At 39.9% G+C, this 27,880-nt stretch overlaps 1 protein-coding gene and 1 long non-coding RNA gene across 3 annotated transcripts in view; one reads left to right on the plus strand and one right to left on the minus strand.

The window, feature by feature from the left end:
• LOC144055298 (uncharacterized) overlaps positions 1-27,880 on the plus strand; it is a 58,155-nt gene that overhangs the window by 23,779 nt on the left and 6,496 nt on the right. The window lies entirely within an intron of this gene.
• LOC144055295 (complement C3-like) lies at positions 703-27,720 on the minus strand. Of its 2 annotated transcripts, XM_077571146.1 has the most exons (43): positions 27,591-27,720; positions 23,419-23,617; positions 23,181-23,343; positions 22,999-23,099; positions 22,150-22,238; positions 21,572-21,654; positions 21,394-21,481; positions 21,193-21,295; positions 20,752-20,875; positions 20,018-20,133; positions 19,323-19,475; positions 16,396-16,495; positions 16,217-16,311; positions 15,941-16,132; positions 15,664-15,819; positions 15,310-15,439; positions 14,035-14,103; positions 13,713-13,907; positions 13,511-13,631; positions 13,165-13,253; positions 12,896-13,035; positions 12,537-12,749; positions 11,672-11,735; positions 11,475-11,564; positions 11,129-11,335; positions 10,927-11,005; positions 10,655-10,814; positions 10,448-10,543; positions 7,302-7,452; positions 6,984-7,069; positions 6,668-6,745; positions 6,436-6,591; positions 6,279-6,341; positions 5,872-5,953; positions 5,723-5,771; positions 5,485-5,575; positions 5,320-5,409; positions 5,122-5,224; positions 3,794-3,883; positions 3,320-3,412; positions 3,151-3,234; positions 990-1,134; positions 703-870 (listed from the first exon to the last, which is right to left on the minus strand). In XM_077571146.1, the coding sequence occupies exons 1-43, from the start codon at positions 27,662-27,664 to the stop codon at positions 729-731; spliced, it is 4,992 nt and encodes a 1,663-aa protein (XP_077427272.1). In that variant the 5' UTR covers positions 27,665-27,720; the 3' UTR covers positions 703-728. The 2 variants fall into 2 exon arrangements, 1 of the variants encoding a protein (XP_077427272.1); XR_013294827.1 differs by lacking the exons at positions 703-870; positions 990-1,134; positions 3,151-3,234; ... (2 more) ...; positions 5,122-5,224; positions 5,872-5,953 and having other exon boundaries at positions 5,351-5,409.

Here is a 27,880-nt window from a genome sequence, read left to right on the forward strand (position 1 = left end):
TCCACGTACAGCACTTTGTTTGCAGCAATGGTTGTTTTAAAGTGCTTCATAAATAAAGTTGAGTCGAGTTATTTTTGTGGTGTATCTGTATGTTATTTTGAAGGTATGTTTAATGTTACCATAGTGACCAGAGTCAGAGAGTGTTAGGGCAGTGGTAGCCAACAAAGATGGGTGAGAGAAAGGGGAGAGGAGATTGTTGAAACTGACAACTTTATTTCAGCTGTTGAAAATTTACATTAATGGAGTGTTTAATAATAGAGAAAGAACTATGGAATTGCTGGTTCTTGTTCTTTATTTTTTTTCCACTTTTTTTAAATTTATTTTTTTATCATTGCCTTTGGGCCGAAACCTCGTAAGTCACAATTTGGCAAATTTGCTATTTTTTTCCAAAAATGATACTTTTGATCTGTTCGCATGTGGGTGGCATCTAAAGTGTTGAACATTTCTTGTTCTTTTTGATGATGCAATGTTAATGGTTGAAAAAATGTGTCGTTATTGGGGTCTCCTGAAGAGTGAAAGTTTTGAAGGTACAAGGTTTTGGTCCAACACCAGCAATATATAATATATATATTTCTAATTCATTACAAAGTTAAACAGACACAGTGAGATTAGTAATCATTTAATTTTATTTAGTGCGGTATAACATTTCATGAAATAAAAGGAATGGATTTACATGATGGAAATTGCACACAAAAAAAGATGTTTTTATTGTATATGCTTGAGTTTGACTATGCCTCACATCCTTTCCCTTTAGATTTTTTTGTCAGTAACTTCATCCCTGAGCAAGTTGGTCTGTGGTTTGGGGTTTGACACTCTGCACGTGTTGGCCAGTATTCGATCCAGGTTTGCTCTCCAAGAATATATTGGAACCTGAAGACAAGCGGGTGAAAACAATTTCATGTTTCAAGTACACCTTACAAAACCATCCTTGATGCAAAAAAGACAATCTATTTAGGGCTTGCACAGACAGTACACATCGAGAGACTCACGTTTGTCGCTGTTCATCTTTGTGAATATCTCTTGATGCGCCCATGATTAAATAGGATTTGCCTATCTCCAATTCTAAAGCATCCCTGCAGTGTGGATAACTGAGGAATGTGCGCAGTTGGCCTTGGGCGGCAATATCTTCATTTCCTGTAATGGCAGCACGGGAGAAGAAAGAAAATACGTTGAAGGAAGAAGTATCAGTATGAGAGCATCAATATCGTCAGTGTCAGGCCAAAACCTCCTACAGGGCTTAAAAAAAAAAAATCCTGAGCCTGAACTTTTTCTGGGGAGCGGTGGTGCAGTGTCCAACGTGCCGATTCGTTGTTCGGCCAACATCAAGCCATTACGATTCGATTCGTCGCTGTGGATGGACTTGGCATTTGGGAAACTCATGAAATTCCCGATGACCAGTCCTCCCCAAGTGTCAGGTCATCTCTGTCATTATCCATTTATATTATGTATAGTACATCATAGCACTGTGGGTTGCAGTTCCCTCTAGTGGCGGTCGTTGCTCAGGGTGTTGAGACGATGTTTGATCCCTGCTCTCCCCGAGTCATGTGTTGTCGTGTCCTTGGGCAAGGCACTTCACACACATTGCCTCCAGTGCTACTCATACTGGTGTATGGAAGGTGCGAATGTTTGGTGGTGGTTGGAGGGGCCGTAGGCGCACACCGGCAGCCTTGCTTCCATCAGCCTGCCCCAGTGCAGCTGTGGCTACTTGAGTAGCTTACCGCCACCACAGTGTGAATGTGTGAGTGCATCATTAATGTATCCATTCCATTGTAAAGCGTCTTTGAGTGTTTAGAAAAGCGCTATATAAATCCGATGCATTATTACTATTATTATTATAATTATAGTGCTGCAGTTATCAAATATTTTAGTATTCAAATATCCTACGGAAAATTCTATTGAATAATCAGGTATTTGGATAAAAATAATATTTCCGCATGGTGAAAGAACAATTATTAATACAGAAGACATAAAAAATATATTTCTACTTAATAATGATCAACCAGCTTTCATTTCTAGATAATCAACTTTTTTTTTTTAACTTAAATTTAAATTGTGCTTAACAGCACATTATTTTCCTCTCTAGAAAGTTTAGGAGATTTTCGACAATTCTCTCCCCATGGATTTTGGAATAACCTTGTTAAATATTAGAAAACCTCCCTCTCTGCATTCTCTTAAAACACATCTTTGTTCTTTGGCGTTTGACTCGGCATGAGACTCATCATTGTTGTTTTATGGTGCTTGATGTATTTTGTTATTAATTTATTTATTTACTAACTTGTGTTATTTTATAAGATAATGATTAATTTATTTGGTGTTATTTTGTATGAAATCAAATTCTGAGTTGAGTAGTTTTTGGTCTGTGAGACAAAGTGACCTCAGAAGTACAGTTGTGATTTTGCCGACCGTCAACTGCACAAGTGAGTGAGCTTGGTTTATTAAACTGATCTCTAGGAACGGCAACTGTATCCGGTTGTCAGCATCAAAGTGTGCAAATCATCACGTCGTTTAGACTGCCTTTGAAAAGTAGTCCGACGGTTCTAGCTGCAGCCGCAAGCACCGTTAGCATGCTAACACTGTAGACGCCCTAAACACTGGCAACAGGCACCGTGCAATACAATGTCAGCGTAATTAATGCTTTTAGTCCCTTTAAATGGCAATCAAACTTGATTTTAGTACGAAGTTGTTTTGTTGACTTTGGTCGCAATAATTTACGGCGGCAATAAGATTGGCAGACACACGTTCCACAAGACGAGTCAAGTCATCCATTGACTGGCAAAACTCTCCCAGGAAAAACTTCTAAATAAAAACGTTTCTTGGCATTGCGCTAGTGGCTCTTACGTCGGAAATCCGGTACCGTGCCGGAGTACTTTAAGCCCTGCTCCTATGTCCAATTTTCACCCTTTTCTACAAATCCATGCAATTGGCAAGTTCCCATGTGGGTTTGTTATTTTTACAATTCATTGACCAGTTTAAAGTGTTGAAACGAGTTTGCTTTCTTTAATGGTGTAATTTAGTGGCTCAACAAACGTGCCGTTTTTTTTTTTTGTTTCCTGCAAAGTGATGGTTTTGGAGATGCTAGAATTCTTTCTGACACCAGTGAATATGCAAACAGAAAATATATTTCTTAGGTCATTGGAAATAAAATCCCACCTTCTTTGATGACTTCGGTCACCCGCGCTTCATAGATGTCAGTTGACAGGCCATCTTTGAGTTCTTCCAATTGTATGCGGTACACTGAGGTCAGATAAGTTATACATTATCCTTTAAGTTAATCCTCGAATACGACAAATTAAATCAATATACTGTACATTTATCTTACCATAGTCTATCTTGCTGGTTGGGGTACTCTCACAAGACTTTTTAATGCGCAAATCATTACTGACTTGACCCTTCTTTTGAAGACTACAGTTCTCTGGGTGTGGGGGAAGAAAAAGACAAAATGTAAGTGGACATAATGATGTGTTAGTGCTGCTAGTAGTCAAGATTTCTTTTTGTCCAGTCCAGCAGGATCTTACAGCTGCTTGGTGACAAAAAATATACTGTTCATATAGTAGTGGACATTTAAATTATACATGGAGAAAAAATATTTAATTGCTGTTCACTCGTGTGTGGCTCATGTTTAGATGGCGTATGTGAACAATGCTTAACGAAAAGGTTTTAATGCAACAAATTTACCAGATTTCAATATCAAATGTAAATCTGTACAAACATGGAATCTATTTGTTCATACTGTATTTCTCAAAAAATTCACTTGATACAGTCTGAGTGAACTGGAGGTTGCCTTCCATCTTACCTTCAGCACAGATGCATTCATTATTTGTACATAGTCTCATCAGCTCACCAGCTTTCCTCTCGTGATGGTAGAATTTCACACAATGCGTCTCTACAAATAGACAAGCAGTTTTTGTTGATCTAACACAAAGCTTCAGTTTTTGTTGTCTTGTTTATCTGTGAATTGTGGTGTTAAGAAACTTGTGGTATATGGACCAAAGTACTAAGAGTCCGTTCTTATTTAATTAGTAAACCTGATTTGACAAGACCAATTAGTTCTCCCTGACTCTTCTTCATTTTATCAACACATTTAGGAAAAGTCTATGCTTCCAACTTTGTGGCAAATGTTTGGGGAAGGCCTTCTTCTGTTCCCAATACACAAGGCAAAGTCCACGAAAGCATTCTCATTTGGTGCAGATGAACAAACATGATATAACTAGAACAACATTTATAAGTGCATTGATTACATAAGTGACTTCACAAATTCTCAAGTTCATCTGGATCTCTATGGATGACAATAGACAAAAAGCCCAGACTCTAAAATATTTCAAAAAGTTAGATTAACTCTATTTATGGTAGGATTTTTTTTTAACCAATACTGTACTACTACTGTAATACTGTACAATGAAATTCTACGACTTAGTTGAATTTAAAATAGCACAAATAATGTATAAAGTACACAATAATCTACTTTGCCCCAGTACTCAGAAGCTGTTTGAAATTAGAGAGAGTCCTTATAACATAAGGGGTACAAGTGTCTACAAAAAAAAATAAAACAAGAACAAATATTAAGCAAAGGTGTGTTTCTGTAAAAGGGGTTCATTTGTGGAATTAACTTGGAAGTGACCTGAAAAGATGTCAGTCACTTGCTGAATTAAAAAAAAATGTTTAAAAGCAAAATTCCCAAAAATTACTTACATCAGTCATGAGCTGTTAAAAATGTATATATGCTGTAATGAAAATGGTATATGTGAGTATGAGGATATGATTTATAAATGTATTATGGTATATGTCTATGAATTTCATGTACATATGTCGCTGGCAGATTTGCGTATGTTAAAGTGCACTTGTATATATGATTAGGTTTATACATTTCCTTGTGTTGAAATACATTACCTTATCATTTTATCAACATAAAACAAATAAGGGGTAGGACAAGATAGGTTTTTAACTTCCTCCTACCCCTTTTGAACACAAACTATTTTCATTCTTCCTATTCTTGTTTTCTTTTTTACTTCAATTTATATTTTAGACTTGTAATGTGCTTTCTTTATGTTTATATGTTCAATAAAACCATAAACCAAACTAATATAAACCACAGTCTGAGGCAGGAGTGACTTTGTGACTCACGATCATAGTATTCATAAACGGACACAGCAGCCGGTTGTAAGATGCCAACTTTCAGGGTTTGGATGATCCGAAAGCTGATTTCTTCACGGCGCTTATGAGAGACCTGTGGAGAAGGTAAGAAACAAAAGGGAAGCAGCTCTAAATGAGCAAAAGGGACATAAGTGTCAGGCAAGGTGAAGAGATGTCTGTCCGTCTTACTTTGTCCAGGTAGATGATGAGAGAGCCCTTCTCTGACAAGACTGTGTTCATCTCATACTTTGAAATGGTGGGGGCGTGTCCTTTGGACAGCTACATGGAAACATACAATCAGAAACTCTCCGAAGCTCTATTAACAATGTAAGGTTTGTCTGTGAGGGCTCGTACCAACTCAAGGTCTCTCTTGTCAACACGGAAGCCGGTCAACAAGCCAATGTCTAAGATTGTCATGGATGCATCATGCTCTTTGCTCACATACCTGCTCAGACACAAAACATCACATTATTTCATGAGAAACTAAAACAGAATCATATTTTATTTGTTATATTTTCAACGGGAAGGCAGGGGACAAGGATCAAATTTCCAACCTTACAGTTGCTAGTCTTATTTTTCTTGTGGTACTTACATGACCTCTATTTTTAGCTTGTATATCTTCTCTTCTTGATCAATTTTTTCTACAAACACATCATACACAGATGTTCATGCAAATATTCAGGCAGATGTGCACATTACAATATTAAATACTTTTTTTTTTATGGCAAGTATTTAAATTACCTGGGATAAGTTGCACCCACATGTTAAATTTCTGACAGTCACTTTCTTTTTCAGAAGGCAGGGCATAATACAACGACACCATCTGTTAAATTGACAACAGCTAATTATGTGATGGAACTCATTTGAAAGGGATGAACATTATAGGATTTCTTCTTGTGTAACCTTTTTTGTAAACAGTACAGAACTTATAACTAGGGTTGCAGGAGAGCTGGAGCCTATCCCAGATGAATTTGTACTAGGGGCTGGCGACACCCTAAATCAGTCACCAGCCAATCGCAGTGGCCCAAATCTGATCCCAAAAAATGGTTATTGTATGAATTAAAAAATAATAATTTTAAATCTACAGTAGGCCTATACTGTAGCTGTTAACAACATCTTATCAGAACATGAAAAATGTGTTGACTTACTGTAAATGTTGCTTCTCCACTACCTTCGGCTATCACTGTCACATCTTGGTTAATTTTCTTCATCTAAGGGTTAAAAATGCACACAAAGGCCTTTATATAGCAACGAATTTGGACTGTAGCAGGAATGCTTACTTAATGCAACATTAGGCACGCTTACATCAGATGTTCTTGTGGCATGTTGGTTTTGCCTGTTAAAGGTATATTTGAGTGGTTTACTTCTGCCCGGCGACTCAATGTCCACTTTCAGATCGTAGTCTGGCTCTTTGGCATTGGCCCAGTATTCCGATATGGCTTGATACACCATGACTGTAGCCTAAACAGAGGAAAATGAGGAAAAAGTTTTAGTTGAGCCCAGATGACACGACTATTGCCGTAAAATCTTTTCTCACCTGCGTTGATCCATAGCCGCCGCCTACGAACCCCTGTTTTTTAAACCAACTCACCACTGGTCTTGCATCCTCATAGGCCTTTATGAACAGATGAAAAGAAAAACAATGCAAAGTAAATGTAGGAACTATCAACTACAATACTGTCAAAGGTGGTATTCTGAATAGTGCAGGACAATATGGTAAACCTGTGCATTATAGTGAAGTTTTACATTGATTTTGACATATACGTGGTGACAAGGTCAGTCTCAAACACAGTTTCTTTCAAGAAAATGTCACGATTTTTTTTCTGTAGCCACTATTAATCTCAGCAACTTACCCCAGCCTTAACCAAAGCCAGAAGAGCATAGGCTGTAGCCTCTAGTGTATAAATATGTCCTCTAGGCACAGGCCAATGGCTCAATTCTGCAAAGGACACATGGAATTTGTAAAATAGTTTTCTTTTCTGTTTATGTTTGATCATACACAGTAAATTCGGTAAATATTAATCCAAACAGAGTCTATTTGGTCCCACTCTAAACAGAGTCAAAATTTACACTTTGAGTCTTTTCTATCATATATTCAAAAGTAACAGATTATCTGTTACTTTTGAATATATGATAGAAAAGAATCAAATGAAAGCTGTTTTAAAATTCACCTGGGGAAGCGAACTTGAAGAGGATCTCCTTGTTCAGCTTATTCTTATTCGCCAAAGCATATGATGTCATGGCTACAGCATAAGGGTTGGTGATGTTGGGCAGACGTTTTTCAAGGTAAGACAGAGCTTTAGCTTCACTTTCTTCCAAACTCTGAAGAGAAAGGGAGAAGAAAATAAGTTAAAGGCTCATGATGTTACCTACTACCAATACTAGAGTTAAATGACTTGGCTAAAAGATCATAATACAAAAAGGTGGAGAAGTTTGTTCACTTCGGTGAGCAAAACTCTTGGAAAGAGTGTTATAAGCAAGTAACAAATGAAACCTATTTTTGTTTAATGTAGCATTTAATGTACTGCACATGTTTGTTGGAAGATATAAAGCCTATTTTGTTTATAACTAACGCAAGGAAGAATCCATTCTTATTTGTCTTCACTTGTATGTGGTCCTGATACAGATGTTTGCTTTCTGTTCATGTCAATAAATAATCAATATTTTTGCTAACTTGTAACGTACTGCCAACTTTCAGGATTTAAATTTGTGCCATTAGCTAAAAACATTGCGCCTGATGTGTGCCTTGCAGTGGATTAAAACTTTCTGAATGTTGAAAGAAGATCTTTTTTTTTTTCTGGAGAGCTCAGTATTGTTCATTCGATTTGACATGTCATCATTGCTCTCCTTTTTTAAAAATATATATATATATATTTTTTGTATGTGGGTGAGTATGTGTATGTGCGTGCGTGCGAGTGTGTGTGTATTCATTAGTTCAGCTAAAACCTATTAAAAAAAATCCCATACCGTTCACCTAAACCAAACACTTCCGGCCAGAGTCGTGAGTTCGTCAGGAGACCCGAGGAAGGACCAAAGAAAAGAGAGGAAAGTGAAATCCAGTACCGACCAGACACCACCCACCAGGCCACTAACCAGAGTCCTTCACCAACCCCAGAGACATCTAAACTCCAACAAATCAGGGAGACCTCAAGAGACCAAAGGAGAGACTGAGAAAAGGAAGGACAGACGAAGCAGAGTGAGATCCACAGACACCAGCCTCCACCGATTCAATGACCTGAGGAAGATTGTGTCTGAGTTTCGATAGATGCTGGCGTGGTGGATCTGGCGTGCATGAAAATCTCCACCAAAGAGGGGAGCCGTCGACCCCCGCCAGGACAGAGCAAGCGCAACACCTCAGGGCCCCCCAGGCCGCGGCAGCGCTAAAGGACGACACCCGGGCCCCGCAGGGGCCACCGGCTGGAGAGCAAACCCAGGCGCAGGAGCGCCCCCCACCCCAACGCGGCCCGCGCCCCCAAGCCAACGCAGCAGGACGGGGCACTGCAGGCCCGGCAGGCACCCCACCAGTCCACAGCCCCCCCATCCACCCCCGCCATCCACCCCAACCCAGCCCGGCGATAGGGCTCGCCCCCCGAGGTGCCAGGAGGTCCACTGGAGCGGGGCGGGCACAACACCAACCCACCAACCCTCCCGGCCCCTGGAGCGCCGAGACCCGGGCCACGGATGGAGCCCCCGGCCCACGGGAGGGGTAGGAAGGCGGACAGGGGAGGGGGAAGGGACGGGGGAAGGAGACGACAAGAGGGGCAGGGGGCAGCGGCAGGGCCGCAGAGAGAGGGGGAGAGGAGGAGGAAGGGTGACGAGGGAGAAGGGACAGGGAGGTGGGGGACGGGCGGGGACGGGCGGGGAGAGGGAACCACGGGGCACCCCGGCTGGCAGAACTCTACTCAACGCTCACACATTGTGTGGGGTTCTGCCACAAAATTTCACGAGTGGACGCAACTCGGTCACTGATTTAGCTAAATTTAAATCGCAGGTGCATGATGTTTCAACGTCGCAATTATAGCCAATCAAACTGCATGAAAGCTTTCACCAAGGCACAAAAGCAATTTCCAGGTTATCAACGAGTAAGACAAAGCCACTGACCACACACACTGCCAAGCGACAGAAATTCAATATAAACAGTACATATTTTGTGTTTTACAACAATACTTAACCATATTTATAATTTCATATGTACCCTGTAGATGAAATAGCGAAGCTTGTGGTAAAAATATAGGCAAGCGACATACGTACTATATCGGTTACATTCAAATGAACGGGAGCGAGTCCTGCCTTTCTATATAATCCCATTTTTTGTCTTCATTTTCATAAATGCATCAGAGTGTGATACAGGCTCACATAGTTCACATCACAAGGAGTCTTTATGCTAAATTAGCCAATGTGTGCATGGGTGAGGGCCAACTGTCTTTTTTTGCGGTGGTCGGGTCTGGTCAGGTTCGGAAGGGTCGCCCAAAAGCACTGAATGTGCCCTTGGCACATTCGCATCACCAGAGGTTTTCCTAGAGAATTTAACCGTAGTTACATTTGTAACTTTCGTTTCACTGAGCTTGGCATAGCAATGTACAGAATAGTATGAACTAGCTAGCTATGAGTATGAATAGAGTCTTGCTCATGAAGCTGCAGCATCAATTACATCAGGGGTATGCACTGCCTACGGCCACCAGGTAGCACCCAAGGACCACATTAGTTGCCCGTGGACCGGTTCCAGTTGTATATATATATATATATATATATATATATATATATATATATATATATATATATATTTAAAAAATTGCAAATTTCCCACTTTATAGAAAAAAACAACCAAATTTGCCACTTTATAAAGTGCAAAATTTGTGAGTTTACAAAGTGGTAAATTTGAGACTTTTTCTTAGAATATTACCACCCCCTTTGAAAATAAATAAATATATATATATATATATATATATATATATATATATATATATATATATATATATATGTGTGTGTGTGTGTGTGTGTGTGTGGCCCTATTACGCTGTCGTAATCATTTATCTTTAACATGATTAGCGTTTTCACATAAATTAATATCATTAATAATATTAGTAATTTTAGCAAATTTATTTCAGAAGTTTGTATCAAACTGGACCTTTTCCCTACACTGGGACAATAAAGGATTGTCCTTGTAACCAAAAAGGGGATTAAAAAAAAAAAAAAAAGAGAGGGTGACCTTATCAATCATATGATGCAGCATTTTTTTGTCCATCACATTTTTGAAGTCACTTTCTGAGGCCACTAGTTAAAAGATAATGCCAAGTAAATTGGGTTTGATACTCACAGTAACAGTGGCAGCACAAAGTGCTCTTGACTCCTGTATTGTAATGAGATTGAAGGCCGTCATAGACGCGTCTGTGTCTGCACCCTTCACGTCACCCTACATGCATGCACACATGCACGCGCACACGAAATGTAGATAAAGCTACGTTAGCATCAGAATCGTTGGCAAAAACATCAACTCACAGCAATGAAAAACGATCGCCCTTACATTCATTTCGCCGCTAATTAGCTTGCCTACTTCCCTAAACATGCCATCAGGTTGCTGTGCACGGAGAATAAGATACTTGACAGCATCACAGATCACATGACTTGGCACTGCCACCAGCTGTTCAGCCATGGCAAACACTTTGGCAACATAGGCTGTCAGCCTGAAGGACGAGAGGGCACACTTAAGTTCCATTCATTTGCGTATGCAAGAGTCTGACTTTATTATTTAGGAATAATGACGGATACATCGTTTTTTTTATTTGTTTGACTCACCAGCTGCTACTATTACCCGTATAGACCCAGGCAGCAAAAGAACCATCTTTCCTCCGGTAAGCAAGCTGATTTTTGTAGCCTGTGCCAAAAACAGTTGACATCCAGTTACAGTCTCTTTCATCACCTCCTCGGTGTGCAGTAATTAAGATTTGTACTTATTTTATTTAACGCCTGTTCCTTGAACAATATATTGTAAACCTACCAGTCTGTATGTGTTGCAGGGCTTCATCACGTTTCTTAAAGCACACAGCCTCCCACTGGTTGGTTTTGTCCAAATAGGTGGTTGCAATTACAGGCAGGGTCATGCCAATCATGTTCTGCTCTCCACAACCTGTAGGCTGTTGAATCAAACTACCCATTGATGTCCCAGCAATGGCATTCTCCACCAGTCCACTAACTTGTTCTCTACCTGCACGCACAGATATACACAGTTTAATAATCACCAACACATATTGTATTGTTGTTGCACATTTTGTTATACAACTCTATATTTTATTCATGTTTCAGCACATTTTTGTAGATGGCTGGATCCAACCAAAATATCTCACCCATCACAGAGATTTGTGTGACAGATTCTATGCCTGGTACCACATCTTTTGTGGGAATGTGACTGTTGATAGTGACTTCTTGTTTTCCATCTACAATGTACACACACAAGTTTGAGGATTAGGCGCCAAATTATTCAAATATTACACAATTACAATCTTCTTGCCACAGAGTGTAATCGTGGAATGTGGAAACTCACTTATTCCCTTTTTAGCAGGGTTAAGTTCTATTGTCTGGGGAGACTTAGTCAGGACGCCTTCAGGCTGGAAAAGAAAAAAGAAAAAAAAGAAACTTAAAACTAAAAACATACGTTGAGTACAGGCCAAAAGTTTAGACACACTCAATGTGTTAATTGGTTTATTATTACAATTTCTAGTGAAGTGAAAATGAAGCTTTGTGATATATATTTTTTACTCCCCTAGATGACACTCTTGGTATAAAGATGCAGTGATAATGTAATCACTTTCAATTGCCCTAGCCTTTATATTTACATCAAGAACGCCATCTAGAGGAGTTTAAAAAATAATCACAAGTGCTTCATGAAGCTTCATTTTCCCATCACTATTATTTACATTGTAGATTCTCGCTGAAGGCATCACAACTATGAATGAACACATGTGGAATTATGTACTTAAAAAAAGGTGAAATAATCAAAAATATGTTTTATATTCTTATCTCTTCAAAATAGGCACTCTTTGCTCTGATGATTTTTTTATTTTATTTTTTGCACAATCTTGGCATTCCCTCGATGAGCTTCAAGAGTAGTAATATAAATAGTACATTATACATTTTATAATATGTTTGGATTGCTGACATAAAGCCTTTTTTCCCTTGTATTTTGTTCATACAAATTTGACTTGACAGACAGCTTGCGGACAGAAACTTGGGGCTAGCACGGCTGCTTTAGAGTGCCTCAGGGAAAACTGAGTGTTCAAGTGTCCCATGCTCACCCCCGCATGAGAAGTGTATGTCGTGCAATAAAATGGCCAATATCAGTGGTCGGCACAACTGAGTTGGTCGACTTTTTCCCCAGCCCCACTAGCCGCTCTTAAATGTTCTTTTACCACCACTTTCAGCTGCTTCATTATTCCGTCAGAGAGATATGAGTCTCTCACGGCAGCTTTGACCTCGATGGCAAACGTTCCTTTACGCATGGGAATGATGATATAGGGCACAGCTAGCGTAGTTTGGGGCCCCACTTCAACCTCCTGGCTGAACTTTGAGCGCTTGTAGGCTGAACTGCACACATGCTCCGTCTCAAACAGATCCACACGCACCTCAAACACAAAGATGGAGAAGGGAACTGAAGGATGGTCACGTTTTATGGTGTCCACACATTGTTACAGCCAACAACAGAATGTCTACGCTTTTAAATATGGGTTCTTCTTCTAAAACAGCAATGTGAACACACACATAGACTTACTGTGTGTTCATCAGGGCTGTAGTTGTGGAGGATCGCCTTGATTTCAATCTGCTCTCCACGCACAGCCGAATAAGGAATCTTGAGGTCAATGAAGAACTCCTTCCTTACTATCACTTCTAAAGGTTCACTGACACAGATTCCTACAAGATAGCACACATAAAAATAAAAATAAAGGTTCAATGGGAAGGAGCATTTAGAGCTAGCAGAACATTAAAACAGTAAAAGCGGCTTTTGGTTTTAAGGAGAATTTGACATGAGTGGCTGCTCACCATGTGTTTTGGATAGACTAATACCCATGAACTGCCATGTTGTTATAGAGTCTTGCATGGGAACAGATATCGAATGAAATTTGGTGTCACTGAAACAAAGAAAACATGAAGAAAAAAAAATGCACAGGGTGTATGTATAGCTCAGTGCTATATGGAAAAGAATCGGACTTTACAGACTTATAATAAACTAAAGCCAAAGGCTATGTTAAATGAACAACTTTCCGAAGTGTCAATTATATCTGAAGTTTTTTTTTTTTTTGTAAACAGCTCTTGTATTTGGATCTTATGCGATGTGCAAGTGTACCTACTCAGTATATGTTGACAGCAAATAGACCAGTTTCCTTACCAGTTAGGCGTTTGTTGAGGGCAAGCAGGCAATGTGATTTCAGACCAAAGCCAGCTTTCAGGGAAATTCGTGCGGGAAAAAATTTCAATGTTGTCCGAGTAAACGTGGTCGTTTTTCTCACCTTAAAAGGCGATTGAAAGAGTCACACGAGAAAAATTATTTCAGTGGGCTATGCATAATGTCAAATGTGTCCATCTCTTACTCCGAGCCATTTGAAGGGTGTCGTGCTTCATCTCAGCTCGCTGGCCTTCCAACTCCTTGCAGCAATACAAGAAGGCCTCAACACACTTTGCGCCATCAGTAATGTACTCGCTGCGTGTTTCACAAGTGTATGAGAGACGAGTTTCCGCCATGCCATCCAAAAAACATTCCTTCTGTTGCCCTTGGTATTTACCCGCTGAAAACAAGGAAATGTGAAATATCGGAGGCCAGTCAATATCTTTATGGTATATGTCTGATGCCAGTGTTTTTTTGTTTCGCAGCCGTTATGCATACATTGACTAGAAGTGTAGAGATATCTTTACCTAAGGTTGAAGTAAGCTGTAATAGAGTTGTAGCCCGTTTCCTCCTGCTGGGCGATGGACATTTCAGCTCTGGAAATGTAGCACAGTTTAATCAGAAAAACAACTCAGATACAGATTAGCTCTGTTGGTTAAATGTTGGTTATCTGCATTGTTAGGCATCATATTAGTCAATCAATTAGGAGACAATATTCAACCTTTATAAAATAAAAAAAAATGAATAATAACTGAAACTATCAATGAGACAAGTTTAACTCGAGGAAGCCAACTGGTGAGTCAGGGGCGTCCTAATTAATTTTTAAATTTTTTGTTTTTAACAGCTTTATTTTTCTTCTGGCATGTTGCAAAATTGAATCTGTTTTGATTAAAAGCCCAATGTACTGTAAGAGAAAATGAATTAACATGGTAAGAATCTAGCATTTTCGAATTCCTTATGCTATTCTATTGACAAATACGCTTATAGTAATGCTTAAGACCCTTAGCCTGGAAACCAGACTCATCGCTGTAACTAGTGGATGAGTCTGGTCGCTGTCGGCATCAAGGGCATCCAGAAAAGTCAGTGATTTGATTAACTTGGTAAAAACAGCATGCAGCAGAAGTTAAGGGTTCAAACTAGCGATCTCCAACTAAAGTAAATATCGCGCTCTCTGAGTCCCGACTAAATGTGCAACTTCGACTGACAGGCGACCTTCGGTTGAAGTAGTAGATTCCATAGCTCTATGGGCAATAATAACTTTTAATTTGTAAAATAGCAGTCACTAAAACACTCCAGGTCACGCCCACTTCTATTCAACAATCATTTCCTTCCGCCGTCCGTCATAGGGCAGTCACGTGATCATATGACATCAGTGCAAATGATCAATAAGCACCTGTCCTTTTGCCTGAATGAGAAAACAGCCCATTCTGTTGAAGCTCTTTTTCCCCATTTACATGAAGTGAATAAGTAAGTAAAGTAATACAGTTTTCCCTAACTACTTCACAATTCGGTTGTTGCAGATTCACTCTACTACGGATTTTCATTTGTGACCATAACTTCTTCGATTGCAATTTTACCTCACTATTTTGCAGTTTTTCTTGCTATTTTCATTCCTTCCAAGTGAACCCAATCCAAAAAAATTAGGGGAGAGGAAATTTGTTTTACAAAAATTAAACATAAGAAAGCTTGTCACCCTAAAATCCCCGTTTCCGATCATAGGTGTGTTCTGAAACACGCTCCAAGCGCGCTGCCAAAGGTGAGGCAGTACTTTAGACAGAACCCCCCCCCCCCCAATCTGTCACCTTGTCGGTAAGGGGTTCCATGCCCAGCGCTGGTCTCAAACACCAGCCCAGCATCGTAGAACACACCCATTGCATCCTTGCCTCCACCTGGTGTGCAGCCTGGGTCGTCCTTCTCCACGGTTTCCCACACCTGTTAAGCAATTGGTAATTAATAGACCTAAAATTACCTAACAAGTCACATACTAAAATTTGAATCTTGATCATTTTCTACTTTGCACAGTATTTGTATGATTGTTGTGTCAATGATTATTTATTATGATAATGAAAATTATCAGTTACTTGTGCAAAATGAATTCTCATCTGGAAGCATATTGATCCAAATGAGCACCAAACAAAGAAGTCAAAAGTGTTTACCTTTTTCTGGGTCAGACGGTGCTTCTTGTTCAGAACAAAAACCCCTTTATCAACTGCCACCAGGCCCACAGTGGCCCCTGGGTCTCCAGTGACCTTTAGTTCAAACGTCTTGCGAGGTTCATAGGATGGTATCGGTCTTGATGGTTCCAGTTTGAGCTAAATAAATGATGAGAAACAGATCTATGTTTTCAATTCATGAAATCACTTAATCTTTTATACTGAGAATAAAACTCCACAATTATGGGTGAGAACTATGATACCTTTACTGTGATTTTACCGTTCCCATGCAGGAGTCCTTGACATCCACCCAAACAGAGTCTGACACCACCTCGCTGTTATCTGGACGGTAGTAAGCTACGATACGGAATGATGGGAGCATATCTTTAGTGACGGGAATATTGAGGGAGATCGAAATTTTGCCTATCGTCCTGTAACGGCCATATTTCACCAGTTGTCCCCTGCAAATGACCTGAAGAGGCAAACGTCAGGCGTTGAGCTTTGAAAATGAATATCAAACACACACACACACACACTGGTATAAAACACCTCTCACCAAGTATGTGATGTCAGTATCTCGAGTTGGCGCCTTGTTTAGATTGAGGTTGATTTTTAGGTTGTCTCCCAAATCTAGTTCAGCTGTGTCCACACCTGCAAAAGTCACACTTTGAAGATGACATACTGAAATAGCTTCTGCAATGTAGTACATAGAATAATGATGGCGCGTCCTTTTACCGATGTGAATGTAGTTGTTGCTTTCGGTGTTATATGGTAACGCTTCCATTTCAGCAAATGCTTGCCTTTCTCTGGTAATTTTTGGCACATTGGTCCGTACCTGTTGAAGAACAACACACAAGCAGACTATGGTGAATCTTTTTAAAGGACCCTCATCACGCTGTTTTAAGCCCTTCTACATTTAAAGGGACTACACCATGGTATTTTAAGCCCTTCCACAGTTAACTATAGACATTTAATGATGAAATCTTACCTTTGACACAATAGTGATGTAATTTCTTATGAAATATGAATTATTTCGGTGGCTATTTTTCTTACCCGGAAGTCAAACGTTCCGGTTCAGTAAAACCCCGCCTCTCCACCTGTGGCTGCCACGCCCCTCCCATGACGTCGTCCGAGCCGGCTGCTTCGCGCAACGCCCACGAAACATACATACAACAAACATACAGATAGGTTTTAAGCTGATTTTTATAATGGACTCTAAATTTCACGGGCTGCTAGAGCTCTGCGTTTGGTCACGCAAGCCACTCATTCTTGAATAAACACATGAAATACTTCAGAATCCAGCTAGAGTCGTAAAGTTGTCAGGAGACCCGAGGAAGGATCAAAGAAAAGAAAGAAAAGTGAAATCCAGCATCGACCAGCCATCACCTACTATCTTCCGGGTTACCAACCAGAATCTTTCACCAACCCCAGAAGTAAGACACCTGAGGCATTATTATTGTTATTATAGTCCACTAAAACCCCACCTCTCCCCATGTGGCTGTCACGCCCCTTTCATGATGTTGTCCCGAAGACATCTGCTGCATGCACTGCCCCCGAAACAGTAAAAATGGAAGAACATATTGTGTAATATAATGTATATATGTTAATATAATGTCATCATTTAGTTTGGGGTTTGATTTACTGATTTACTCCCGTCAGGTTTAATTGTGGTAATTGCGCCAGTTTTAAGGTTTAATTTCTCCGGCCAATGGGCAATGGTACTGGCCAAGGTTCGCCAGGCAGTCCTCTGAAAAATGACGACAAATGCCGGGGAAGCCGGGTCATAGCACCTCTTTCCCGGATACACTTGTCTGGTGTCCGCAGGCTGCTGAGATAAAAGTGGGTGTGTGTTTAGTCTGTAGGGGCAATACGGGAGTGGGTCCTTATTTTTCTACATCGCGAAGTAAAACCCAGTCATTTTCTTGGGTTGTTAGAGGCTGGTGCTTGGAGAGCAGGAATGCTCAGAGATGCGTGAATGGAGGAATACACCACTTTGGGGGTGCTTTGGGTTAGGGCTGGATGATTATGGAAAAAACAATAATCAATCATTTTGATTGTGATTGAAATCACAAATAATAAAACGATTATTGAATTTAAATCAATATTTTTTTCAACTACTAAAACTAAACTACTCACAACTATGGTCATAGACTTACGCCCATTCATCCCTTTACGTTGAACACTTTATTTTTGAACACTATTCCTTTGTCAAGTATAAAATCACCTTGTAATTGTCATATGAAATTCAAGCCTCTTGCATTTTCATTCTTCATAATTCAAACTTAAGCATTGCATTACTCTCTTTATTATATTTATTTTATCTTATGTTATTTTTTACATGTCTGGGGACTTAGTGGGGTAACCTGCGACCTCAGATTTTATTTTGTGCTATGTCATTTGGAAATGTGTGTTGGTATGACAAAAATAAACAAAAATATAAAAAGATATTTGTGTCCTTGAATTTTGAGTATAGGAAAATATTCTTGAATCCTTGAAAACTTAGCTTCAAATATTTCTTAAAAGGACAACAATAAATAAAATTAGTAACAAAGTTACTAAAATAACATTAGAAAATAAATACAGTGTGTTCCTGTGCATTTTGGCCACTTAGGGGCAGTGTGGGGCAATGCATCATCCATGGAGTACGCTCACATACAATGAGAACAGAGGAATTCTATTAAAATGTTTTGTCTTCAAATAAACAGTTGATGTAATTCTTCTTGTCCTGTGTTTAATTTTACATTTAGCTCCAACTAGGGTGTCATTAAACAGCCTAAAGGATAACTCAACACCAAATTAACTTTTTTTTAATTATATTTTTTCTGGTAAACTGTATAAACTGGTGTCTACAAATGCTGTCTACATGTGCTGGTCATTACTTTGACATTTTAGTGCATGTTTGTTGAAAGCTTGAATTTGGGGCTAAAACCGTGTGTTAGGAGCCATATTCAGGTAACACACTGGGATGAACTCAATTTGGCTGTTTGTCCTCGCATTACACGAGAAAATACGTACTACGTCACTTGTTCCGCATGACGTAGTCGCCCCCGCCGTCCACCGGCTCATTCTCGTACACGCCTCCTTAAACGGCTTCTTAGCAAGTTGTTATGGGTCACAGCCAGACCGCGCCCAACCCTCTCCCCATTTGCAACCCAACGGTCCTCCAGGCAACACCCCCTTTGAGCGCCATTTTCAAATCTTAGTGAGGGGTGGAGCAAGAGTCTGACTTCCTGTTGAGTTCTCCTATAAAGGGCACTTCGGGACGGCAGAATCAAATTGATTTGCTCCGGGCTAAATTGCTACAAGCAACATGGTAGCGGTGCATTCAGGGTACTTTCACAACGTAGGGAACTGGTAAACGCACCGCAGCGTGAAGCACATTAATCGTTTTTATTTATTATTTAGTTTATTATTTCGTTTTAACGATTGAGAGAAGCCAAAGTCGAAATCATGATAAAATTTTGATTAATCCTCCAGCCTTACTTTGGTTGAGGATGTAGTATTGTAATATGGTGAAAAGCTAAAAAAAAAAGAGAAGAAGTTGATTTTGCACAATAAGTTGACAAACTGTGAAATTTCAAACAGGCCAGACGCCGACATGCACTGTTTTGTCCATGTCCTTTGCTAAGATCACCCACACTTAAAACATAGAAGAGACTTACATTGATCTTCAAATTGGGAATTGGATTCTTTGCAACTGTATTGACAGTGAGCTTGGCAACACCGTTGTTTCCGGTGAAGCCGACCACCTCGCCTGGGTTCACCACCACAGGAACACGTTGTGCTGGAGTTTCATCAGGATTCACAACCTTAAGCTGCCTCCCAAGACACAAAAAACTGATTCGTCAGCAAACATTCAACTTTTTCATTCTATATTATTACCATAAGCCAAGTTTTACCGTTAAATCCCGTGAATAACACGCACCACTGTATGATACGTCCCAGCCCAAATCACCCTTAAAAAGCATTTTTTTCTCAGTACATCTGTGTGTTTTTAAAATCATGTTTTCAAAAATCATGCTGTTTTAGTAATTTTAACAAGCTATTTTTTATTTATTTTTATTTACTCTGCTTTTAACTATTTTTAAAATAAGTGAAGCATATTCAGTTACATTGGGAATGGAAAGCACTATAAATCAATTACTCTATTATTTTTTTCCCCCAACCCCTAGGACGGTATTAAGTAATGCGTAGGTACTGGTCAACATTTAAACAATGTGAATTTTTATTTTATTTATTAAGTCCCCTGTACAACAATGGTATGTAAAATAAATTCCCCTAGAAGCCATCAAAATTGTTTGGAATTTTCTTTCTTATTGTTTTATTGTATGCATCTACGTATGTGTATGCCCTTTACCGTGACATCAAAGGACATTCCAGGTTTGTAATATTTGGGTGTCTTTGTGAATTGGATGGTGTATGGAGATGTGACAATCTGGATGCCTCGCAACTCTGCTTCCACCATTTCACTACCTGTAAACACAAATTGAACACACATGACAATGCACTTTTATACCTATGTAAGTGTAACTAATTAATTATTATCTGTGGCAGCAGAATTGGGGTAATCCTTACTAGGGATGTAACAACAATGGCAATATCGTGATATTAAAATTGTCACGATATCATCGTCTTCATGTCTCGATCTTAAAAGTAGCACATCTGTTAAACAAGAGCGGTTGTATTCCATTTGTGCAGTTCTAGCACCCTCTGGTGGTTAGTTTTCAGTGCAGTTTATTTGTAATTACGAATGTTTTAGCCACTGTGGTGATTATCACTAAAATAAATCAGTCATACCATCAAGTATTTTTCAACATCTCCATCAAATAACATCACATTTTGCCTGTTTCAGCCGAACACAGCATTCACTACGTTTACATGCAGGCAATAACCCAATGTAAACGTAGTCATTGTGAACTACATAGACAAATGATACTTTGCACCACATGACAATGACACGGCCGAGTTACTTCTTTGTCACTGCTGTTATTATTTTCCAAGATTTTTTTGATGATGTTGTTGTTGGATATTATAATTTGTTACATAACAAATTCTTACATGACAAATCAATCATTCAGAACATTTTCTTACCACTCAACGTCATTACGCTGGCAGACACAAATATGTGACTTCCCACCAATTCATTAATGTTTGGGACTGCTGGTGTGATGATCTGCGCGCGCTTGAGTGTGGCCACTCCATAGCCTTTCTCGATCTAAAAGTCCAAAACACAAATACACACACACACACATATATGTATATATATATATATATATATATATATATATATATATATATATATATATATATATATATATATATATATATATATATATATAATTTCCTTCACTGTGTTTTTGTTTTGTTTCTCATTCTTTGCCTTTTTCAAACTAAATTTTCAATGTTTAATTGTTGAAACGATTGTTGCAAAATGGTTATGTTTAAGATGAATACATCTGTGAAAAGACATTATCCATAGTATTTTTTAGCTGTTAATTCATACAGGAATAATGTTATGTTGCATGCACTTACAGGCACTCTCTGAAGAGATTCAGAAAAGCTCCTCTTTTCGCCATCCTTGAGATACCCAAACACCACAAAGGCCGTCCCATCTACCTCTTTACCAAATAGATATCTAAATTGCATGGAAAGGAAGTGAAGTTCTCACAATGATTATAAACAATTGTAGAGCACAGACACTCGCTTTTCTGCACCAAAATAATTTTCACTTACGTGGCTGTGATGTCAACAGTGAACTCTTGACTATCGTGATAGAAGAAGGAGACCAAAGGTTTTAATTTGACTTCAAAACTGGGGAGCACTGAAAGCAATGAAAACATTTCATTTTTTTAATTGGATACAAAGTAACAGACTTTTGTGTGAAACGATTCACAATATGGTCGGTTCTCACCATACTCTTTGACCTCAAACTCTGCATAGTAGCTCTGCTGTGGGTGACTTTGGAACTTGGCCACTATTTTCCACAGTCCAGGACTACACAGAAATGCAAATACATTTTTAAAATTCATTTGAAAAATATACTCTAGGGCAGAGGTGGGCATCGAGGGCCGAAGTCCTGCAGGTTTTGCATGTTGCCCTTCTTCAACACAGCTGATATATGATCAGTTCATCAGGAAGCTCTGCATTAACCTGATAACGATCCTGTTGATTGGAATCAGCTTGTGTTGGAAGCGAGAAACTTCCAAAACCTGCAGGACTCCGGCCCTCGAGGACCGAGATTGCCCACCTCTGCTCTAGGGAAAGGTCACACTCTTTTTTTTCTTAAAAAAAATAGGATATACCCTGCATTAATAAACAAACAAAATTCAGTCCAAGATCAAAGAAAACAAGCAGAATGATGTAAAAACAAAACAAAAACAAAAATAAAATATATATATATAAATACATACTGTATATAATCAAAATTTCCTTTATTTTTGACTCAAAAAAAGTAAGCAGAATAATGTAAATAATAAAAAAATAAATCACCTGACTATCTCAGCAAGTTTGAAGTTTCCACTGAAGATCCCGGACTTCAAAAAGGTTGACTCAAGAGGTAAAATGATGTCTTCAGGGGTCTAAGGATAAAGAATATTGAACAAATCATCATCAGCCTCACGTTTCTTTCTGATCATGTATTTGAGCCACTCCATAATAGGCTGCGAAGACGCCACAACAGGGCCGTCAACCCAGGCAATTGTTTCGGGCCCTGAGTTGAAGGCAAGAGATTGGCCTGACATTTGCCCATGTCAATGACAAAAAGCCAATAGCGCTACTCGACTTAATCTCTTGCGTAGGGCCCCTTATTTGCTCCTTACCAACAATACAATTGGAACAACACACTGCAATAACAAGTCGGAGGAAGAGGATGTTAAAAAAAAAAATGATAGTGATGGGTTTGAATGTGTATCTGTTACAAAAGAAGTGGTACCTGTAAAGAAGTGACCCCAGTTTTCCCCCAGTGCCACCAAACACCCAAAAGGTTTATCACACATTATTAGCTCATATTAGTTAAACAACAGATCAGCTCCTACGCTTGTTGAGACCTAACAATATAAATCTGTTGAATTTGTTTACATAGCACATGTAGAAATGTGTCTTATGAGCTGAACAATTCATTTGTTGTTGAACAATATGAACCTCAATTCTGCTGTCAGCTTTTTCTATCCAAACGCCATAGTAATACTAATACTTCTGTATGATAAATGTTACTCGCAATTATTATTATATATATTTTTTTCGTTTTAGTGTTTCATTTCATGTGAATTACTAGCTACTAATGACCTCACTTTCACCTACTGTCTACTGGCTGGGAACATTTGAGATAAAAATGCTAACCATCATCTCAATGATTACGGCGGCGGCATCATCATCTTGATTTTGGTCATCTTTCTCGATAGGTATCATGGTAGGCGTCAGTCCAAACATCCTGTATTTCACTGAAAGACAGCAAGACACATTTTATTTGCGATAAGTTGATTTGAGCTATATGGCTGATGATAACGCCATCCGTTGCGCACCCGTGCTGTCAGGGGTGTAGAGATTCTTGTCCGTCTGGATGAAGATGTATCCAGACTGGAAGGACACTAACACAACTTTCTCCAACAGCCGGTCAGGGAATTTAGCTTGCAGGTACACATACTGCTTCATGGTGGGGTCTGTGCTAAAGCCCTTTGCGGGTATCTAGGACAAAGACGGGTATGTTGTATTCAAGTGTTCAGAGACATCCAAAGTATACTCATAGTGTCTCTGTTTTACCAAAATTTGTCCAAAGCCTTGGAAGTTGTTAGCACTAGTCAGGGTCACAGACGCACCCAATCCAAGCATTGTGATTTTGGTTGGATGGTTCATCACGTTTATGGCCACTTTTATGTCACCCCCAGTGCAGTCTTGACATTCCACAAAAATGTTTTCTGCTGTTCCTACCCGCAAAAGGTTGGGGGAAGACATCAGCTTCCTGCAGCACATTAGAGGGAGAATCACAAGTTAGTCACATCATTAGGTACACCAACACAATATAATGACTCTCAGTTGCAGGTGCAGGGCTATACTGTATATATATACTTTATAATTGCACAAAATATTACAAACAACATGTTGTTACTAATAATTTTTTAAAGGACAGATTTACTGGATTTGCTTATCTGTTTAATCTTTTCTTTTCTTTTTTTTTTGCATCAGGGTTTGGAGTGAACAGTTTAAAAACAAATAAATGTTTTTTTCTCTCCCTCTCTGATTATTTCGATCATGTCACGACCATGATCTGAACACACCATCATGTTGTGTCTCAAGATAACCTCACATGCACCCGCCCTTACATGGACTCTGCAAACAATGAGTCAACTATTGATTATAAGGACTAAAATCCAGCATTTGATAAGTAGTCTACATTTCACCACTGCACTGTTTACCGTGTTTGATGTAACGACACAAATAAAGACTAACGACTACTAACGACTGGCCATATTGATCAAATTACCTTGACTTGTGAAACGGCAAACTACTGGTCTGCTAATCATTATGCGAGTGGGCAAAGCCAATGTTTACAATTCGTTCATGTTATTAATAAGGGAAGTGCGCATTAAGTTAGCGCATGCGTGAAAATCAAGTTTAAAAAACCTTGCTACCAAACAAAGCTGTCATTTGATTTGGCAGCGGATGGAGTGCTGAAAGTGTTTGCGTAACCACACACCTTAAAGCTTGCAAGCATTGTTTAAACGGCTTTCAGCCTTAACTCTTTCACTGCCATTGACGTTTATAGACGTCAAGTAAAAACCTACGGAGCACTGCCAATGACGTCTAAAGACGTCATCCAATTTTTTTTTTTTGAAACGGGTGCGGGCAAGGCTTCCGGAGCTGTGGTGTAAGTTTCCAGCCGGTCTGTTGTGCCTAATGACTATTTTTGGCCCCTAGAGGGCAGCGATGACTCTCTTTTGACAAGATCGGGTGGGCGTCAGTAGAGGCGGAGCTAGAGCGTCGAGCAGGAGATGAGAATGGAAGACAAAGGAAAAATGGCGGCCGGTCGCGAGGAGCTCACGCCCGAGCCGTTTTTTTCAAAGACCAAAAGCATTGCTGAAAGAGCACATTGTTGACGACGATGATCATCATCGATGATGAAGATGAGGGTGGTGACTCCCTGGTTGGGAAGCATTGACGCGGCAGTAGAAGACGTTAGATGGAGCTAGATGGAGGAGGGAACGGGCAATGGCGAGCGTTTGCAAGCAGCTCTACAAGACGAAAGGCATCGACCAACGCTAAAATAGTACATTGATGACGACGATGATCATCATCGATGATGATGAAGGTGAATCCGAGCTTGACGGCGAAATTGGAACCGCTGACGCGGCGGCTATGACGGTGTCGTAACGCGGAGCGCAACCGAGCACGCACAGGCGGACGTTCGATCGGACGACGGAGAGTGCCCCGAGTCCAATGCATATTCATCGGAGGAGTGTGTACAGTCTGCTACTTGCTTTTTATTCCCCGGAAAAAAAGCCCGTCAAGAAAGTGTAACGTTTGCACGCAAAACGGACCAATGCGAAAGTGAAAGTAAACTGTTGTGCGAGTCCTGGCGTCTCCTTGCACGCAGGAGAGCGTTACAAAAGGAAAAACTGTATTTGAAACATCCACATAATTGTAAGTAGTACCACAGTTGCACACATTTGTAAATAGTTTGCGAAATTGTTTTGTCAAATTGTTACACTGTTGAATGGAAATAAATGTATTTTGCAATCAAAAAACACTTTTTCATTGTTGGTGAAAGCGTTTTACAGAAGTAAAGCACTATTTAGGTGTTTGTGGCATCATTCATGGACAAAAAGAAGTGTACAATTCACTAGAGTGCATGAAATAACATCGTTTAAGGTAGAAACAAACTTTTTTTTCCTGATGAAAGCTGAGAGTCCAATCTTTCATTTGGTAGTATGTGTGTTTCCATAGTCCAAACACAACATTTTCTGTGGACCTTGAAAGATCACTCAAAATGCTTAAATCGGCTGGCAGTGGGGACAACCCGTTTCTGAAAACGTCTGGCAGTGAAAGAGTTAAGTGACAAAACAACCGATGCACTTGGTGCCATTTTTAACTCTTTCACTGTCACTGACGTTTAAAGACGTCAAGTAAAAACCTACGCTTCACTGCCAATGACGTCAAAAGACGTCATCCAATGATTTTTTTTTTTTTTTTGAAACGGGTAGAGCAAACCCTTCCGCATGTCTGGTGAAAGTTTCAAGTCTGTCTGTTGTGCCTAATGACTATTTTTGGCCCCTAGAGGGCAGCGATGACTCTCTTTTGACAAGATCGGGTGGGCGTCAGTAGAGGCGGAGCTAGAGCGTCGAGCAGGAGATGAGAATGGAAGACAAAGGAAAAATGGCGGCCGGTCGCGAGGAGCTCACGCCCGAGCCGTTTTTTTCAAAGACCAAAAGCATTGCTGAAAGAGCACATTGTTGACGACGATGATCATCATCGATGATGAAGATGAGGGTGGTGACTCCCTGGTTGGGAAGCATTGACGCGGCAGTAGAAGACGTTAGATGGAGCTAGATGGAGGAGGGAACGGGCAATGGCGAGCGTTTGCAAGCAGCTCTACACTTACAAGACGAAAGGCATCGACCAACGCTAAAATAGTACATTGATGACGACGATGATCATCATCGATGATGATGAAGGTGAATCCGAGCTTGACGGCGAAATTGGAACCGCTGACGCGGCGGCTATGACGGTGTCGTAACGCGGAGCGCAACCGAGCACGCACAGGCGGACGTTCGATCGGACGACGGAGAGTGCCCCGAGTCCAATGCATATTCATCGGAGGAGTGTGTACAGTCTGCTACTTGCTTTTTATTCCCCGGAAAAAAAGCCCGTCAAGAAAGTGTAACGTTTGCACGCAAAACGGACCAATGCGAAAGTGAAAGTAAACTGTTGTGCGAGTCCTGGCGTCTCCTTGCACGCAGGAGAGCGTTACAAAAGGAAAAACTGTATTTGAAACATCCACATAATTGTAAGTAGTACCACAGTTGCACACATTTGTAAATAGTTTGCGAAATTGTTTTGTCAAATTGTTACACTGTTGAATGGAAATAAACGTATTTTGCAATCAAAAAACACTTTTCATTGTTGGTGAAAGCGTTTTACAGAAGTAAAGCACTATTTAGGTGTTTGTGGCATCATTCATGGACAAAAAGAAGTGTACAATTCACTAGAGTGCATGAAATAACATCGTTTAAGGTAGAAACAAACTTTTTTTTCCTGATGAAAGCTGAGAGTCCAATCTTTCATTTGGTAGTATGTGTGTTTCCATAGTCCAAACACAACATTTTCTGTGGACCTTGAAAGATCACTCAAAATGCTTAAATCGGCTGGCAGTGGGGACAACCCGTTTCTGAAAACGTCTGGCAGTGAAAGAGTTAACTGTCCTAATGGAGTTTATAGGCAAAAAAAAAAACACTATTGCAAAGCTCGAGAAGACTGAAGTGTACGCTTGTAAACCTTCGTCCACTCTTCCCAATTTCCAGACAGAAAAGAAAGATCCAAACGGACGTTTTAGAGGCTAAAATGGAAAATTTCTTGAACACATTTATTTGGTCAATATCCTGAAACCGAGGGAGCAGACGGAAGCATCACGAAGCTTGCTAGCGGACGTACGTGTAACGAAACTAATGGAGTGACGGTCATTTAAGAACCTGCTTCTAGCCCCAATTGACCCCTTCAGTGAAGAAAGGTGCACGCTTGCACAATTGCACATATTTTGTCCATATTTCAAAGGCATTTTTGTCATTCATTGTTAGGAAGTATGTGGTCCTATGTGGCCCCCGAGTAGCACAGATGAAAAATTGTGGCCCCCTCCAGCATTGACATTACCCATCCCTGCTGTAGAGAGTACAAGCAGATCCTGTTGAAAGTGTTGGAAGGCGTGTGTAAAGTCTACTTACAGTGGAACACCATCAACCATAGAAGACAAATAGGCAAAGGCCAGTGAGGCCAGCAGCCACAGAGGAGTACACATGGTTCCCCCGATCCTGAGCTGCTGTCGATTTAGAGTTCAGCTCCGCAACGCTCCACTTTTATATTCCAACCAATCTCCTCCCATTGGGTCAACATAAAGGAGGCAACATCATTCCCCGTAAGAAGCAGTTGCTAAACTGCTGAAATTGGCAAGGTCAACAAAAGATAAAGTTCAACTGACTTACTTTTTGATGAAAAGGGTTCATAAATACACACG

This window comes from Vanacampus margaritifer, chromosome 7 (genome assembly GCF_051991255.1).
Source record: "Vanacampus margaritifer isolate UIUO_Vmar chromosome 7, RoL_Vmar_1.0, whole genome shotgun sequence".
NCBI classification, from domain to species: Eukaryota; Metazoa; Chordata; class Actinopteri; order Syngnathiformes; family Syngnathidae; genus Vanacampus; species Vanacampus margaritifer.

Coding starts and splice junctions, on each gene's coding strand:
- LOC144055295 (XM_077571146.1), bottom strand. CDS start 27,664: ATGTGTACTCCTCTGTGGCTGCTGGCCTCACTGGCCTTTGCCTATTTG. Junction 22,239..22,998: donor CCGTAATCATTGAGATGATG/GTTAGCATTTTT, acceptor CTTTATCCTTAG/ACCCCTGAAGACATCATTTT. Junction 5,954..6,278: donor GTGGAGAAGCAACATTTACA/GTAAGTCAACAC, acceptor TCAATTTAACAG/ATGGTGTCGTTGTATTATGC.